Source organism: Dermacentor variabilis, chromosome 9, assembly GCF_050947875.1.
Source record: "Dermacentor variabilis isolate Ectoservices chromosome 9, ASM5094787v1, whole genome shotgun sequence".
Classification (NCBI taxonomy): Eukaryota; Metazoa; Arthropoda; class Arachnida; order Ixodida; family Ixodidae; genus Dermacentor; species Dermacentor variabilis.
The window spans coordinates 77,436,467-77,453,796 of NC_134576.1; the positions used below are offsets into that span (position 1 = coordinate 77,436,467).

The 17,330-nt window shown below is 48.1% G+C and overlaps 1 protein-coding gene across 2 annotated transcripts in view; it reads left to right on the forward strand.

The window, feature by feature from the left end:
• Window positions 1-17,330, forward strand: part of LOC142557006 (uncharacterized) — a 304,338-nt gene that overhangs the window by 45,525 nt on the left and 241,483 nt on the right. The window contains exon 6 of one of the 2 annotated variants that reach the window (XM_075668538.1): window positions 1,333-1,347. The exons of the other annotated variant lie outside the window; for it this stretch is intronic. Within the exon in view, the coding sequence (XP_075524653.1) occupies window positions 1,333-1,347 (15 nt within the window). The remainder of the gene's footprint in view (window positions 1-1,332; window positions 1,348-17,330) is intronic. 2 annotated transcript variants of the gene reach the window in all.

The window sequence follows — 17,330 nt, forward strand, 5'->3', positions numbered from 1 at the left end:
CAATGATGTCGGGCATCAGCTGTTTTCATAGTATGAAACGCATTATTTCACCTACTGGATCCCGATTCTTGTATAAAATTTTCCACCCGCGATTCTTTTCCAAATTGACGCGTTAAGGTGGACCAACTGGTTATTAGGAAATTTGACGCCGTTTATTTCTTATAGCTCTTAGTGGTAAGGAGGGCAGTGAATAAATGGGAATCCGGTACAAGTGGTTTACGTACTGGGCACCAGAGTATTTTTCTGGCAAGCATAGCGGCAAAACATGTGAAGCAAAGAAAAAAACGAACGTCGCGACATAAGTGATAAAGGAATAGCGATATTGCAATTTGTACGGACATTGTTAATGTAAGCCTCGAGGCACAATCTCCGTTGCCTTTGCGAATACGCTGAAATTTGGTATCGCTGAGGATTTTATAAGAGATTTATAGCAAAAACTAACTAGTCATCGCTTAGTACTATCTCTCGCTGAGTTAGCAGATGCCATGCAAAGCTATTGCATTGGTATAAAAAATCGTGTTACTCTGACTACCTTGGTAGAACAACGAAGAGGTGCCGCCAGTGCGATCTCCGCCCGGGTGTGACGTAGCGTTGGGCCACTGTCAGATGATTTGCTGGATGGAACTGCTAAACCGTTCATATGTCGCAATGACTGCGCATCCAATAGGGAGGATGCGCAAAACTCCAACTGGCATCATCTCTTGGGAATAGATGTGCACGGTACTCGGATCTTCCCATTGAGCCGCTCATCTATGCCATAGGTGGCTTTGTTGGCGAAGCACAACACTTCGCGGAGCCGCCTGTTATATCACTTAAATTCAACGAACAATCTAGCCGCTAGTGTTAAGCGTTTTTATTGAACCAATGGCGCTAGTTTTGCTTGCGAAAGATGTACGCTGAAACAGACATAAGGCGTAACCCAATAATTTTTTGAATCTAAAAAAGTGCTGCAAATAAGAAATGACAAACTGTACTTTAGCAGAGTTTTGCGTGAACTGACAGTTTTCATTTATGGTCATCGAACACAAGTAAATTTATGAGCCTTTAAGAAAATAATTTGAAGAGAAATCTGTGAACTGGACATTGTTAACTGAAGACACCAAGAGCTAACAATGCAGCGATTATCTAAGTTAAATTCAAAGAGAAACTGCACATTTCGTTGTGTCATAAGTGATTTCAGTGCAAAATCATTCTATGCTGATTATAGCCATCTCTGAGAGGGCTAGAACGGTATGATGAGGCACAGAATTTGACTTGTAAATTAAGACATGCAAGAATTACCACTAATATGTCATTCAATTTTATTTTCTCGTCTTCGCACTCCATCCTCAGCTGCCGCACGCACTGGTAAGTAGCTTAGTCGAGTGTCCAATCTGCAAATTTCTTTGTTTGTATGCTTGTGCACGAAGTCGTGCACAGTTGGTAACAATTGCTCACTCTTTTGCCAGTATTCTAGATAAAGCAGGGGAGGTTGATTTATACGCCATGAATTTTAGTGAAGGTTTCGACCGTTTCACATACTAAGCTGATTGAGTCCTTCCCCTTTCCTAGTTAATTGAGCTACAGCATATTTAGCAAACCGTTGTTATAGACAGCTTTGCGTGTCTGACCCATTACCCGTTTCATAGGGTAGTTCAAAGCGTTGGCCTTCAATGGGCAGTTCTCGGACCCTTATAATATTTAACTTCCTGTTGATGAGGACCATTGTATTAAGTTCACTAAAATCATTGTCACCAATGACTTTAGTACAGGTTTCCATCTGTTGAACTCAGATTGACGAATATCATTGATCAAGGTGTCACTTTAACCACAAACCAAAGTTTAACCAGGCATATATTTAATATTTGTGACTCACTGTTTCGTAAACATTGTATTACTAAGGCATAAACTAAAGCATGCTACAGCAAAACTGAACTTCTAGCTTAATTCTTCCATACGCGAGCATTATTTGGGGCCCTCACACAAAAACGAACATTGGCGCACTCGACGTGATACAGCGGAATGCGGTTCATCTAATCAAAATATCGACAAACAGGCTCTCCCTCAACACTAATGAAAGAATACAGCGTCTGAACGCTCCAGACAAGGCGGAAATCTTACGGACTAATGTACCTCTTCTTACGTTCTTGCATGACATGAAAGGCTTTTCTCTATAATGAGAGGTATACGTAAGCCCTAGAACTAACGAGTGAACGAGGCATCACGATCAGCCACCGTGGGTGCTTAGTGGCTGTGGTGTTGGGCTGCTAAACGCGATGTAGCGGGATCAAATTCGGGCTATGGCGAAAAGCGAGAACACCCGTGTACTTAGATGAGGTGCATGTTAAGGTATACAGGAGGTGAAATTTTCTGAAGTCTCCCACTACGGCGTGCCTAATGAGATCGTAGTTTTGGCACGTGAAAAATCATTGCTTAATTTAAGTCATCACCACCACTATATATTCATAAAGCGAGAACAGTATCAACCACGGAATTATAAAGATGATCGACAAGGAAAATAAGATATACGAGAAATATCACCGATATTTGTCTTATTCGTTTAATTTTATTTGTGCTTCTCTTCGCGGTCATCGTAGCCATGGCCACGAGAGCCCAGACGGGTAAGTACACTGGTCGATTTGCCGACCTCCAAATATAATACGAGGAAGCTTTAGCTCGGCCCCAACTCCAACGCCACCTACTACAATAAATGTAAAACGCAGATGCTTTTGAGATGGTTTCCTCTGACCTTACACCTGCTCAAGCTGAAGCTCTTTGTCGCGTTCTTGAAGGCTATCGTGACATTTTCGACTTTGACAATTGACAGTTAGGTCAAACGTCCGTCGTGACCCATCGCATAAACACTGGCGATGCCAACCCTATTCACCTACGTCCATATCGTGTTTCTGTGTCCGAACGAGCTGTTATCCAAGAGGAAGTCAAAAAGATGCTTGTAAAGGACATTATCGAGCCTTTCTGTAGTCCCTGCGCTTCTCCCGTCGTACGTGTCAAAAATAAGGATGGAACGTGGCATTTTTGTGTAGATTATCGCCACCTCAACAAAGTCACAAAAAAGGACGTGTGCCCCTTGCCAGGTATTGATGACGCTCTAGACTGCTTGTACGGTGCCACCTATTTTTCTTCTATCGACTTACGGTCCTGCTACTGGCAGATATCCGTCGACGACATGGACCGAGAGAAGGCTGCATTTCTTACCCCTGACGGCCTTTATCATTTCAAGGTGATGCCTTTCGCTCTCCGTAACGCGCCCGCCACCTTCGAACGAATGATGGACTGTTTGCTTTAGGGGTTCAAGTGGTCCACCTGTTTGTGCTATCTGGACGACGTCATCGTTTATTCGCCCACTTTTGACACGCATCTAGACCGTCTTTCAGCGATCCTTGACGTGTCCCGCCGCGCCGGTCTCCAGCTGAACTCGTCAAAATGTCATTTCGCTCGCCCCCAAATCACCGTCCTTGGACACCTCGTGGACGCCCGAGGCGTGAGACCTGATCTGGACAAAATTCGCGCCGTTACGAACTTTCCTGTTCCGAAGTCTACCAAGGACGTTCGCAGTTTCGTAGGGCTGTGCTCTTGTTTCCGACGCTTTGTGAAGGATTTTGCGACCATCGCACGTCCCCTTATAGACTTCTTGAACAAAGACTCCCCATTTTCTTGGGGACCTGACCATGCCGCATCTTTTTCGCAGCTCACTACTCTCCTTACCACGCCTCCAATGTTGGCCCACTTTGACCCGTCTGCCTCAACGGAAGTTCGAACTGATGCCAGTGGTCACGGCATAGGAGCAGTGTTAGCACAACGCCAGCGTGGACATGATCGTGTTATAGCCTATGCCAGCCGACTTCTATCCCCGGCCAAGCGCAATTATTCAATCACAGAGCGCGAGTGCCTCGCTCTTGTGTGGGCTGTTGCGAAGTTTCGTCTATACTTGTACGGACGCCCCTTCTGTGTCATCACTGATCACCGCGCGCTCTGCTGGCTATCCTCGCTTAAGGACCCCACGGGACGACTCGCTCGTAGGGCATTACGCCTGCAAGAATATACCTTCTCCGTGGTATATAAGACAGGACGCTTGCACCAGGATGACGATTGTTTGTACCGCTACCCCGTCGATGAACCGGCTGATGCGGACGCCATCGCTTGGGTTGTCTGTGTCCCAGTTGCTTGAAACCGGCATCGAGCAACGCCGCGATTCCTCATTACGAGCCCTCATCGATCATCTGGAGTCAACACCTGGCGACGCCTCTCTCCGGATGTTTCTCCTTAAGGAGGGGACATTATACCGCCGCAATCTCGATCCACACGGCCTTGACCTTCTGCTCGTAATTCCATCGCACCTGCGTTCGGCTGTCCTCCAACAACTTCACGACACTCCCTTGGCTGGACACTTGGGCCTCTCGCTCACATACGACCGTGTACGACGTCGATTATTTTTGCGGGGTCTCGCCCGCTCCGTGCGGTGCTACATTTCCGCTTGTGAGCCCTGTCAGCGCCGGAAAAAGCCCTCCACACCTCCAGCTGGATCCCACCCGAACCCTTTTTTCGTCTTGGTCTAGACTTGCTTGGACCGTTTCCTCTCTTGGGCTCCGGAAATAAATGGGTTGCCGTCGCTAATGATTATGCTACGCGGTACGCAAACACCAGAGCCCTTCCGACAAGTTGTGCTACTGACGTTGCTGACTTTCTGCTCTATGACATCATTTTAGTGCACGGTGCTCTGCGCCAATTACTCACAGAACGTGGCCGCAGCTTTCTGTCGGTAGTCGTCGAGGCCATCCTCCGCTCCTGCTCGGCAAAGCACAAGTTCAACACGTCCTACCACCCAAAGACCAACGTCCTCACGGAGCGCCTCAACCGGACCATCACCGACATGCTTTCGAAGTACGTTGCGACCGACCACCACGACTGGGATCTTCACTTACCATATGTGACGTTCGCAACACGTTCAGCCACTGCATACGCCCGCGACGCGATCGCACACGCCGACCACGCGCGCCAGCTCGCCCGCACCCGTCTTGAGTCCTCACAGGAGCATCAGAGACGCCTCTATTATTGCCACCATCGCGACGTGAACGTTACTCCGGTTTCTCTGGTGCTTCTCTAGTCACCCATTCGGCGTGTGGGCCTTTCTGGAAAGCTGCTGTCGCGCTACACTGGCCCATACCATGTGGTGCGACAAGTGACCGATGTCACGTATGAAATCGTCCCCGCCGACCCCTCAGCGTCATCGTCGGCTGCAAGTGACATCGTTCACGAGGCGAGACTAAAGCCATACATACCATACACCTTTCACCACGGATGTGTAGATTAAGCACCGGGACGGTGCTTCTACTGCCGGGGGTAATGCTACGAAACAGCCACCACAGTGTGGCTGCATTGAAGAGGAAGACGACGTGGAACCGCTTAATATAGCGTCGCCTTTTTGGCCTTCCGTTAGCTTCCTCTGAATAAATGTATAAAGCATTAAGCTACAGATACACGCAACAATGTGTAGCCGTCTGTGAAGACTGTCATCGTGGGCTCTGTATGCCTTTGTAAGGTCCTGCATGAGCGCATTGATCTGAGATTTGGTGTCAGGTTGCAAGTAAGCAATCCGTACTTCATCAGATGAAGAGAAGGCCGATCTTGTCTCACTGTAAGCGAGTTCATTGGCAATCACACTACAATGACTAGGCACCCATTGAAAAGTGATCACGTGACCACGTGGCCTAATTGAAATCGCCGAGTAATTCCAAGTAATTACCGTCTCGGTAAGTCATATACAGGCGTCTGTGAAGACTGTCATCGTGGGCTCTGTATGCCTTTGTAAGGTCCTGCATGAGTGCATTGATCTCAGAGTTGGTGTCAGGTTGCGAGTAGGCAATCCGTACTTCTTCAGATGAAGAGAAGGCCGATCTTGTCTCACTGTAAGCGAGTTCATTAGCAATCACACCACAATGTCTAGGCACCCAATGAAAAGTGATCACGCTACCACGTCGCCTAATTGAAATCGCCGAGTAATTCCAAGTTGTGGGTTGACAAATGCGGCCGTCGTGGCAGATGGTGTGGCCGAACCATCTGTATATATTTGCACAGTCCCACCATTTAATGTAAATATATGGGACAGGGTAAGCTGTTTCAAGCCTCAGTAGTGTGATCCGCGGCTAAATCCGTACAAGCAGTACAAAATGTTGACCATGGCCTCTAAAAACTCCGTCTCAGCAGCCATACGCCAATATGTGAAGCGGCGTAAAAAAATCTACCAATTTATTCTAAGCGACTAAGCGAAATGCCTTTGCGCAGTTACTTGCGGCAAATGAAGTGAATTATACAAAAGCAACGCGAAATTGTGTTCGGAGTGGCCGGCCGGGAGTGCTGTCACGTTTTACCTAAACTACGTTAAGCACGTACAGACGGTAAAGTTAATCCTCAGAAATAATGCACACGAAAAGCTACGGGTCGTCTAGCGTTCTGCGCATGCGCATTACTGTCCCGCTTTTAAGCTGAACAAGCTAAAATAAAACTGTATAGATTTTGTCACGTGGCGCCATAGTGAAACAAATTGAAGAGTTTACGCACTCGCAGTGCTTTACTAACCAACTGACCGCTTCGCCTCAAGCGGCTCATGTTAATAACTGAACCCCACTACCGGTTTGTTTTGGGGGCGCGCATTTTGAACGCTAGATATTGCGCGTTACGCCGGCTGCATGGATCGGCCCAGCGTTTGTTTTTACTTCTAGTGCTCAACAGCGCGTTGTCTAGGCGCGGAATTCCTTTCATTAGTAACACTTTCAATTGAAGTGCTCCTTACAATCCTTCAGCTAAGCTTCCCCCAGTGCAGCAAGAAATTCCAGTATAGAAACGCAAAACATCATGGAAATGTATTTCTCTATCTATAGAAATGCTCCAGTGGGGCTTTAGTTTTTCGTTTGTTGTTTTGTTCCCCTGTCGTGGCACCACGGTATAACAGCAATGGCTTTTGTGCGAAGCTTCACCGAACGGTATCGGCAAAAAGTGCCTAGTTAATGTGCGAGAATAAGGAGAAAGGCGATTCGATTTTCCAAACACGACGTGAAATACCCCTTAAGCAATTTTACGTAAGCAATCTTACGCAGCGTCATTAACGAGTTCCTGTACCGAAAAAAATTCTAGGGGGCTATGAAACGCGCTGCAAACTTGGTCCTGTTCCATTCAGGCAAGGTGAAACTGCACCACAACAGTCGATGTCATAATAATAATAATAATAATAATAATAATAATAATAATAATAATAATAATAATAATAATAATAATAATAATAATAATAATAATAATAATAATAATAATAATAATAATAATAATAATTATAATAATAATATTAATAATAATAAATAATCCGCCTGTTTGACGTCCACTGAAGGACGAAGGCATCTCTGCGATTCCCAATTGCCCCCGTCTTGCGTTAACCGATTCCAACTAGCGCCCGCGAATTCCTAATTTCATCGCTCCACCTAGTCTTCATGTCCTCAATTGCGTTTCCTTTCTGTAACCCATTCTGTAACCCGAATAGTCCAACGATTATCTAACCAGCGCCTTACTGACCTGCCCAGATCCATTTTTTCTTCTTGGTGTCAGAATATCGTCTATATGCGTTTGCTCGCTGATCCTAACCGCTCTCTTCTGTCTCTTAACGTTATGCCTAGCAATCTTCGTTCCATCGCTCTTTGCACGGTCCTTGTTCTCAAGCTTCTTTGTCTCCAAGTCTCTGCCGTATATGTCAGGACTGGCAAAATGCACTGGTTGTACGCGTCCGACTGGCCGACTGGTGATCCTGAACTCTTGTTGGTCTGCCCGGCTATTCAACCCCACTCTTAGTCTCTTTGTTAAGGTCCTCAATCATTTGTTGTAAGTCGTCTGCATTGTTGCTGAATAAAACAACTGTCATCGGCAAACCGAAGGTTGCTAAAATATTCGCCGTCGATCTTTACTCCTAAGCCATCGCGGTTTAATAGCTTGAATATTTCTGAGCACGCAGTGAATAGCATTGGAGAGATTGTGTCTCTCTGTCTGACCCCTTTTTTTATAGATACTTTTCTTGTGTAGAATTAAGGTAGCTGTAGAACTTCCCGTATATATTTTCCAAGGTTTTTACGTAAGCATTCTGTACTCCTTTATTAGGTAATATTGCTATGACGGTTAGTATCTCTACTGAATCAAATGCCTTTTCGTAATCTAAGAAAACCATATAGAGGGGCTTATTATACTCTTCGGAGTTCTCGATAACCTGGTTAATGACATGGATGTGATCCATTGCAGAGTATCCCTTCCTGAAGCCCGCCTATTCCCTTGGCTGACTGAAGTCCAGTGTGGTCGTTGTTCGATTGGAGATTATTTTGGTAAATATTTTATACTGGGAGTAAGCTAATCGGCCTATAATTTTCAATTCATTAACATCTCCCTTAATGTGAATTAGTGTAATGTTACATTCTTCCAGTTTTCTGGGACCCTTGCAGTCGATAGACTATCCGTATAAAGACCCACCAGTTTTTCAAGCATTGTTTCCTCCATCTTTGATTAAATCGACTGTTATTCCATCTTCTCCTGCCGCTCTTGCTCGTTTCATGTCTTGCACGGCCCTTCTGTCCTCATCGCTAGTTACAGGAGTTCCTGTATTCTGTTCATTACTGTTTATAATCGAGGTATCCTGACTCCTTGAGTACTGTACAGGTGAGTATAGAATTCTTCCGCTTCTTTTACTATATCATAGAAATTACTGATATTACCCTGCTTATCTTTCAGTGCGTACTTATTGGTTTGTCTTATGCAAAGTTTCTTTCTCACCGATTTCAGGCTGCGTCCATTTTTTACGGCTTCTTAGTCTTTCTCACGTTATGGTTTTGAATATCCCTTATTTTCGCCTTGTTGATCAGTTTCGACAGTTCTGCGAAGTCTGTCCTATCTCTTGAGTTCCATATTTTGTCGTTTCTTTATTACGTCCTAAATAAGCAGCCTTGGAACAGAGAGATGATAATGACAGAGCTAATGAGTGAAACCTAACTAGGTTGGCTTCAGAGGCAGCAACTGAACTGAGAGGCAAGGCACTAAGACAACCAGTAGGCAAGCTCTGCCAAGTAACAAAGGACCTTCCATGTAACAAAGAGCTTGCCGACTGGTTGCCTTAGTGGCTTGCCTCTCGGTTCAGTTGCTGCTCCTGAAGCCAACATAGTTACGGTTTCACTCATTAGCTCTGACATCATCATCTCTCTGTTCTCAGGCTGCTTATTTGTTTGCAAGTACCAGCCTGAATTTATCTACGTTGACCCCTATTTTACTGCCTCTACGTTGACCTGTTTCTTCTTCATCAATTTAGCTTGCTCTCTTGAAATTGAGGTGAATCCTAGCCCTCACTAACCTATGATCACTGCACTTTACCCTACCTATCACTTCTACATCCTGCACTCTGCTGGGATCAGCAGAAAGTATGAAGTCAATTTCATTTATTGTTTAACCATTGGGGCTGTTCCAGGTCCACTTTCTGCTGCTGCGCTTCCTGAAGAAGGTGTTCAATATTCGAAGCTTATTCCCTTCCGCGAATTCTACCAGCATCTCCCCTCTAGAGTTCCTCGAATTGACGCCGTAGTTGCCGATTGCTTGTTCACCAGCCTGCTTTCTCCGCACTTTTGCAATGAAGTCGCTCATTACTATAGTGTACCGAGTTTGCACTTTTCTCATCGCTAATTAAACATCTTCATAAATCTGATCTACTCTCTTATCATCGTGACTGGATGTTAGAGCATAGGCTTCTACTACCTTTAATCTATACTTGTTATTAAGTCAGATTACGACTACAGCTACCTACTCAATGATGCCGCAAAATTCGTCAATGTTGCCCGCTGTCTCCTTATAGATTAGGAATCCTACCCCGTATTGCTTCTCATCTAGGAGACCTCTATAGCAGAGGACGTGTCCGTTATTTAGCACTCGAGTGAGGCTAGCTTAGCAGGACACCTTGAAGAATCGTCAGACATTGTTTGGGATATCAGCGGCCGTAGTGAGATTGGAACTGGTCAGGCTTATACAAGAATTCGGGTGCCAAACGTTGCAAGGGTCAGTTTCCATTGGCGGCCTGTCCGGATTCAAAGATTCTTAGCACCCTCTGCTTCGTTACAGGTCTGCCCGCCGCCTTAATCAGTTGCTCCGCAGCTGCCGGGGACAGAGTGCCATTGGGTAATTGAGTGATTCAATTGGGAGGGGGTTGCTGAATACTGCATCAGCGAGGCTAATTCTTGATCTGGTGAGAGAGTGTTTTGTTGAAGCTTTGTGGGCCTTCCTAAGTTGTTTGTACCTGGATTAGTAAAGCCCCACTTGCCCTCGGCATCTTTTGCCGGTGTAGGCGTCACTGCAAGCCTGCAGATGTTGTGCACTGTAGGAGTTGAATTTCAAGGTCACCATCATTAAAAAAAGAAAACCGTATTACGGGATTCGAACTTCCGACTTTGGCAACCGAGGATTCGCCGTAGCTCATTCAGCTAATCCCGCCGGGCCGATGGTGCAGCTTGTGCGCAAGCACAGGCTCCTGCTGCCGAGCGCAAGCAGCAACTACGTAACGAGGATCCGGCAGCCTACCAAACCGTCGTTTATTGGACCGTCGGGACTAATCCAGCGATAATCAGCGGGGCCGCATGTTTCAGCTTAGCTGCTTAACCAGGTGTACGGAGTGCTTGGGTGGTGATTTTTACTTTGTCGTTTTGCTATGCGAGAGCAGAGGCCTCCGAGCTCCCTAAGGGCTGTAAAGACAAGCAGAAAACCATGTCCGCTTGCCAACTTCTAGGAATTAAGGGCCATTTTGTGCATATACGGACTGGCCACCGGTCGAACGTCTTCTTGAAGGACCTATGCACCAGAGTTTCCTACAACAATTACTAGAGGGAACACTGACGCTGCAGTTGTACCACCATTGGAATGATGGAAAGTACATGGATTTGTCTGATCTTTGTGCTTGTGGATTCAGACGTTCTTATGGCTTAGCATATTATGCTGCATGAATATTATTGGCGTAAGTTTCGGCGCAATCTGTACTCTTTGAATTGCAGAAGGCGCCACGAACACGCAGAATTGCTATTAATTACAACGATTGAGCTTATCCAGGTGGCCAAATCGAAACGCGCCAAGCGTCTCATGGCACTGGCATGCCCCCGATAAATTAGGGCGTTTCATTCGCTTGTCGATGCATGCGTCCACGGCTTAATGGTTTCAATATCAGGCCCATGCCTCCTTTACTAGATGCCTGCAGCGTTGTCCGGTAGCATGGGTCCGGTGCTCTCCCGTTCGCCTCTCATGGCGAACGCCTGCAAATTGCAATCACGTGCTGCGGCCTTTGAGATTAACGTGGCATCTCTCACCGTCTCGGAAGTCCGCGATAACGCCCGCTAACCGACGCCCGCGCATATACCACGCCGGCGGATGCATTCAGCCGCCGCTGCCACATCCGACGGAAGTTGAAAAGGCAACGAGCGCCGCCTTACGGAATTTATGCTGAACAAACTTCAACTAAGGGAACCGCCGCAACAATGGGAAAGCGAGCATCTATTAAAGGAGGCATTGATCAGGCTTCTGTGCCAGAGTTACTGGGTTCGAATCCTGCCGTCAGACAATTTTAATGATGTTCATTTAATTATGCATTACGCAGTACATTGTCGAAAATGACAAGTCACAAAACCGTTTGAAGCCAAATGGATGAAGTTTAGGCAAATGCATGTACTTCCCTTAATTCCCATGCCGGCACAACCGCTCTCATTGCTGCTCCCGTAGACACTAGCGCCAGAGTTCCTTCTAGTATTTATTGTATGAAACTCTATGCTATGCACCTCTTCTCAAAGCTATGCTATGAGAAGGTGCTATGCAAAGCTATGCTATGCACCTCTTCTCAAAGCTTCTCAAAACAGGGAACCCCGGGGAAGGCAGTTTGCGAATTGGTTTAGAACACTAGACATCTTGCGAAGTTAAGATTTCGTGAGCGAGAATTTAAAGGAAAGCGAAGCAATTCCTCTTTTTATCAGTTGGCAGTCGGAGGTGTCAAATGGCAGAAACCGTTGCACGCGGAGAATAACCCCAACAAAGCGAATCTGCACAGAACTTTTATTTAAGAATACTGACAGAATTCTAAAAAAAAACAAGAATCGGTGTTTTCAATACACTCCCTGACTGCAGCAAAGAAGGCCACATGGGGAACCGAATAAACATAACAACATCCACGGGAGAAGACACGACCAAAGTAACCATAAAATTCCAAAAATTCAGACTTCATCGGAACTTTCAGTTAAAACGTATCCTCTATATCAAGCCTACTATAGCGTGTAACTATTGGCGTGAAACGCAAGCCTTTGTTGTGCGTTTTCACTTCGTTGTGCGTTTTCATTTTTCATTTTTGCATCTGTGAACCCCTTTATCAAGGTTACTCAAACGCACACGCTCACACAGCATAACTGGTCTGTCTTTTTTAGTTTTGTAGAAGTTAGTGGGATGGGTGATGCTCTTTCGCAGAAGTAATCATCCGACATGACGACAAACCCGTCCTCCTAATCAGCTTGAAGAAATATTAGGCAATTATTGCATACGCCGTGTACGCTTCGGGTGACCAGATTTGAGAAAGCACATTTCACGAAGGCACATTTCTTGCTCTTCTACAACGGCCTTGCTAGCAATTCGCTGCGACCTTTCTTCGATCAGTTCATGCGAGAGCACGTTTTGTTCTAATGCCAACTTGGTTCCTTTCTGAAGAACAGACGCATACCGCAATTACTAAACAACTCTCCACTTTCATCTTGTTCATTGTTGTTGCACTGTGCAGAGAGTTGAACATGCACATGCAGAGTTGATCTGTCATCTTGGAGGCCAATCTCTTCATAGGGACACGTATACTTCTTTGTCCTTATCGCGCGACACGTTTCACCACCTAATAAATGTTATCGCACAGCGCAGTACGCGCCTGCATGTATCGGAAGTTTCTGGAATGTTATCGATGCTTCCATCCGCTGTCTGTGACCGAACCTTGTGTAATCTGATTGCATGCGTGCACGACACCATTAATGTATAACTTTGTGGAAGGCACACGGGTCCCAGCGATTAGTCTGGAACATTCGACGACTGCTGTATAAAAGCCGACGCGATTCAGCCGCTGATCACATTTTCGACGACGATGATGATAAAAAAACGTTTATTCAACAGATTGAGAGTTTGCAGGCCAAAAATGACCCTTTACGTAGGTGGAGTCCTTAGTCTGGGACCCCACTGGACGAAGCTGCTACCCGCGCCCGTTGGACTAGAGCCTTTTGAGACTCCAGCGCCGAGCAATTGAGCAGGGCTGTCTCCCCTACCTCTCTAGTGGGGGAAGGGACTGATTCATCTATCATGCCCACACCATTTGAAAGTAATCAGGGACTTCCCCACAGTGAGGGCATCGCTCATCAACTTTTGGGTCAAAATGTTTTGCTATTGCAGGACACAACAGGGTGTTTGTCTGCAGGCGCCGCAGGGTTTGTTCATCGGCCTTACTCAGGCCCGTAGCAGGGACCGGGAAAAGCCGATGACGTTCGCAATAGTCTGGCAGAATTTCCCTGAACCACAGAAGCGGTTATCTAATCTCTCAGCCGGAAGAGTCTGGTTGAGGTGCCCGGTGGGTAAGCGCTCGGGCGGCCGCGTCTGCAGCCTCGTTACCTCTAAGGCCCTGGTGGCCCGGAGTCCAAATAATGCGTTTGGGTGAGGGGTCCGATTCCCTCACTGCTCGCTTTAAAATTCGGTAGGCTAAAGGTGATACCTCGCCCGCCAGGTAGTGCTCACAGTCTCTGTTACGTTCGAATTCGGGTCCGAGGCGGCAAGTCCTATAGAAACCTCCTCAGCCGGCGCGGAGTTGAAAGCGCGGTAGGAAAGTCCGTTAACTCGTTGGTCCTGGTGAACTACGGCAGCCGTGTAGAATCCAGTGGGCGACGGCCCTGCCACATAAAGGTAGTGTAAACCCTGCTTTAATCCATATTGGTGTTTGACAGCCCGAGCGCGTCTTTCGCCTGCCTTCATGTGTCTGCGTGTCCATGTTGCGCCGGAATGGAGGAACCCAGACCTTGTGATGCCAGAACTCCGGAAGCCTGCATGTCTCCTCTGGGATGCACTCGTGTTGTATGTCCAAGCGGTCTAGCAGGTGGCGCCCGGACACCGTCTGCGAGGTCGCGTGTATTGGTTCACAAGGTGGCCCTCCAACTCCTGGTAGGAGTTAAACACAACTAGAGCGGACAACTTAGCGTTGCAGGTAGCCACCGGGAGGTCCAAAGCTCGCTTTGTAACCTTCCTTATGATGGCGTCGATGCGTTCATCGTGTTTCTTTGTATTTCGAAGGTAGGGTACGGAGTATAGGATCCTGCTGGTTACGAAGGCATCGGCGAGCCGAAGCGCGCCCCTGCCCCGCAACCCACCGCGTCCGTTGGAAACGCGGTGGATCATACATCCGACCTGTTTGCCTTCGCGTTTGTTTTCGATAGGGGATTCCGGGCTGAGTCTGTGATGGATGAACAGACCCAGGATCCGGATCTCCTCGACCTTGATGTTTCTGCGTCGATTATCGCCGACTCAACAAGAGCACGAAGGACATATATACCCCCTTCCATGGATAGACGACGCATTGGATCGGCTCTGCAACGCTAAATACTTCTCGTCGATGGACCTCAAGTCTGGCTACTGGCGAATAGAAGTCGACCAAAGAGATCGTGAAAAGACCGCCTTAATCCCGCAAGATGGCCTCTACGAGATGAAGGTCATGCCATTCGGACTGTGCACGGCGCGTGCAACGTTTCAGCACGTCATGGAGACAGTGTTAGCAGGATTGAAGTGGCAGACGTTTCTTGTTTACGTGAATGATGTCGTAGTCGTCGCCGGAAATTTCGACGACCACCTAAGGCGGCCTGCGAGAGTATTAGAGGCGATCAAATCATCAGGGCTCACCCTGAAGTCGGAAAAGTGCCGCTTTGCTTACGATGAGCTTCTGTTCCTATGCCACATCATTAGCAAATCCGGAGTACGCCCAGAAAAACAGCTGCCAACGCATAGGACCTCCCATCAGGAAGAGACTCGTGGTGTTTTTGGGATTGGTTCTGATGTAAAGAATTCTTTTCGATGACCGTCCGGGTGTGTTCGCCGCTATCGTTGTTCTTTTGAGTGTAGCCTGCTTTTCAGGGCACAAGTTCGCCCAATAAAACGCTAGTTTCATAAATAAGTTTTGCTGCCTTCTTCACTGTCAATGCTACGTGACATCTCGTGGAGGTGCTTTACGTTCATGTACCCGACGCCCCCGACAAACCGTAATCCAAGCCGGGACCGCAAAGACAACACTAATGTCGTCCCGGGACATCGAGCAAGCCGCCGGATACAGCAGCTGCCCCCGGAACTTGAAATTCTACCGGAGACGACGAAGAAGATTGTCAGAGAATATCGTCCAGAGACGACCAAGAAGACAGCCTCAATGGCAGCCCCAGCGACCCCTATAGTTCTGCAGGAGCCCAGAGAGCCACCGACGTTCGCATTTGAGGACCCGGAAAATTGGCTGGAGACGTATGAGGGGGTCACTACGTTTAACAGTTGGGACAGTGACGACAAGCTGCGACATGTCTATTTCGCATTGGAAGACGCCGCCAAGACCTGGTTCGAGAACCTAGAAGCCACCTTAACGACATGGGACCTGTTCCAAAGCGGCTTGTTGCAAACATTTACAAGCGTCGTGCGAAAAGAGCGAGCCCAAGCTCTACTAGAAACCAGAGTGCAGCTGCCAAATGAGACGATCGCGATCTTGACGAAGATGACCCGTCTTTCCCGGCATGTCAACCCGGAAATGTCGGAAGAGAAAAGTCCGCTTCTTGATGTGCGGCGTCAAGCAAAAACTTTTCGCTGGACTCGTTCGTAACCCGCCGAAGACCGTGGCTGAGTTTTCTGCAGAGGCATCGAAGATCGAGGAAGCTCTGGAAATGCGCGCCCGGCAATATAATCGCCAGGTGCTCACGCCGCAGTACGCCATCCAAGGACTGGGTTCCGACGACCCTCAAGAGACCATCAGGGCCATTGGGCTCGAAGAACTACGCAAGGTATTGCCTTCGTCGCAGCCTGAAGTGGCCTCACTCGCCGACATCGTGAAAAACGAGGTTCAGCGATAGCTTGGGGTTCCTGAGGTGCAACCTCAACTACCGCGGCCCCAGCTAGACGCGATGACCTACGCCGCAGTCGCACGCCGTCAAGTTCCCCCTCCGCGACCGTGCCAGGGCCCTGTAACGCCGATATTCCGTCGTCCGCCGCCACCGGCACGCCCACCCGTCGTCCAGCGCACCCACATGAAGACGGATATTTGGCGAGCCTCCGACCACCGCCCACTCTGCTATCCCCGCCGCGAAGCCGGCCATGTGTACCGCCGATGCCCATACGGCGACGTGGGACTAAGAGGGTTCGCCGTCAATGCGCCGCGTCCACAGCTTGGGGAGCGCCCACGTGACATTGCCGACTACCTAGCCGCCACTCAGTGGAACTCTCTACGACCGTCCCATTCGCCGTCACCAGGCCGCTACTTGTCGCCGCAACGACGACCATACGCTGGCCCAACCCGGGGCCGGTCCATCCAGCCCATACCAGGAAAACTAAAAGCAGCAACCAATAGAAACGCGGTTGCTTCGTCGAACTGACGAAGATCCTCCGCCGCCGACGAATACGCCGAAAAGACTATCTCGACGACATAACGACGACACACCGCCGTCCCAACGAAGTTTGGCAGCAACCAATGGAGGTGATGAAAGTTGACGTGACGCGACGCTCCAGCTACAGGTCAACTCGACGCAGCCGTGATCCGATGCCAAGACCTAATTGTAACGCAAGATAAAGAACCACCGACCTCGACGTGCTTCTCGACGGCGACGAAGTCACCGACTTAGTCGACACAGCGGACGCATCGTCGACCAGTTGAAGAGGGCTAAGACTGCATGGGAGGGCCCTCAAATTCGGACCGATGGAGGACACCTCATTACGCCGACTGGAATCCGCACGGCAAGAATTACCGTTCATGACTGGACTTACCCTGCCATCTTTGTTATCCTCCAACAGTGTTCACGAGGCGTCATTCTCGGCATGAACTTCCTGAACCAACATGGCACAATCATAGACCTGAAGTCAAAATCGATAACGCTGTCGGAAGATCAAGCGGTACCGCCGGGGAGCTCTCGTGGTCACCACACATTCAATGTGCTCCAAGATCAAGTGAGCATCCCGCCTCCCTCCAGCATTGTTATATCCGTCGGCACCGAAACACCCGCTGACGCAGAGGGAAACCAGAATCTAGTACTCGACCG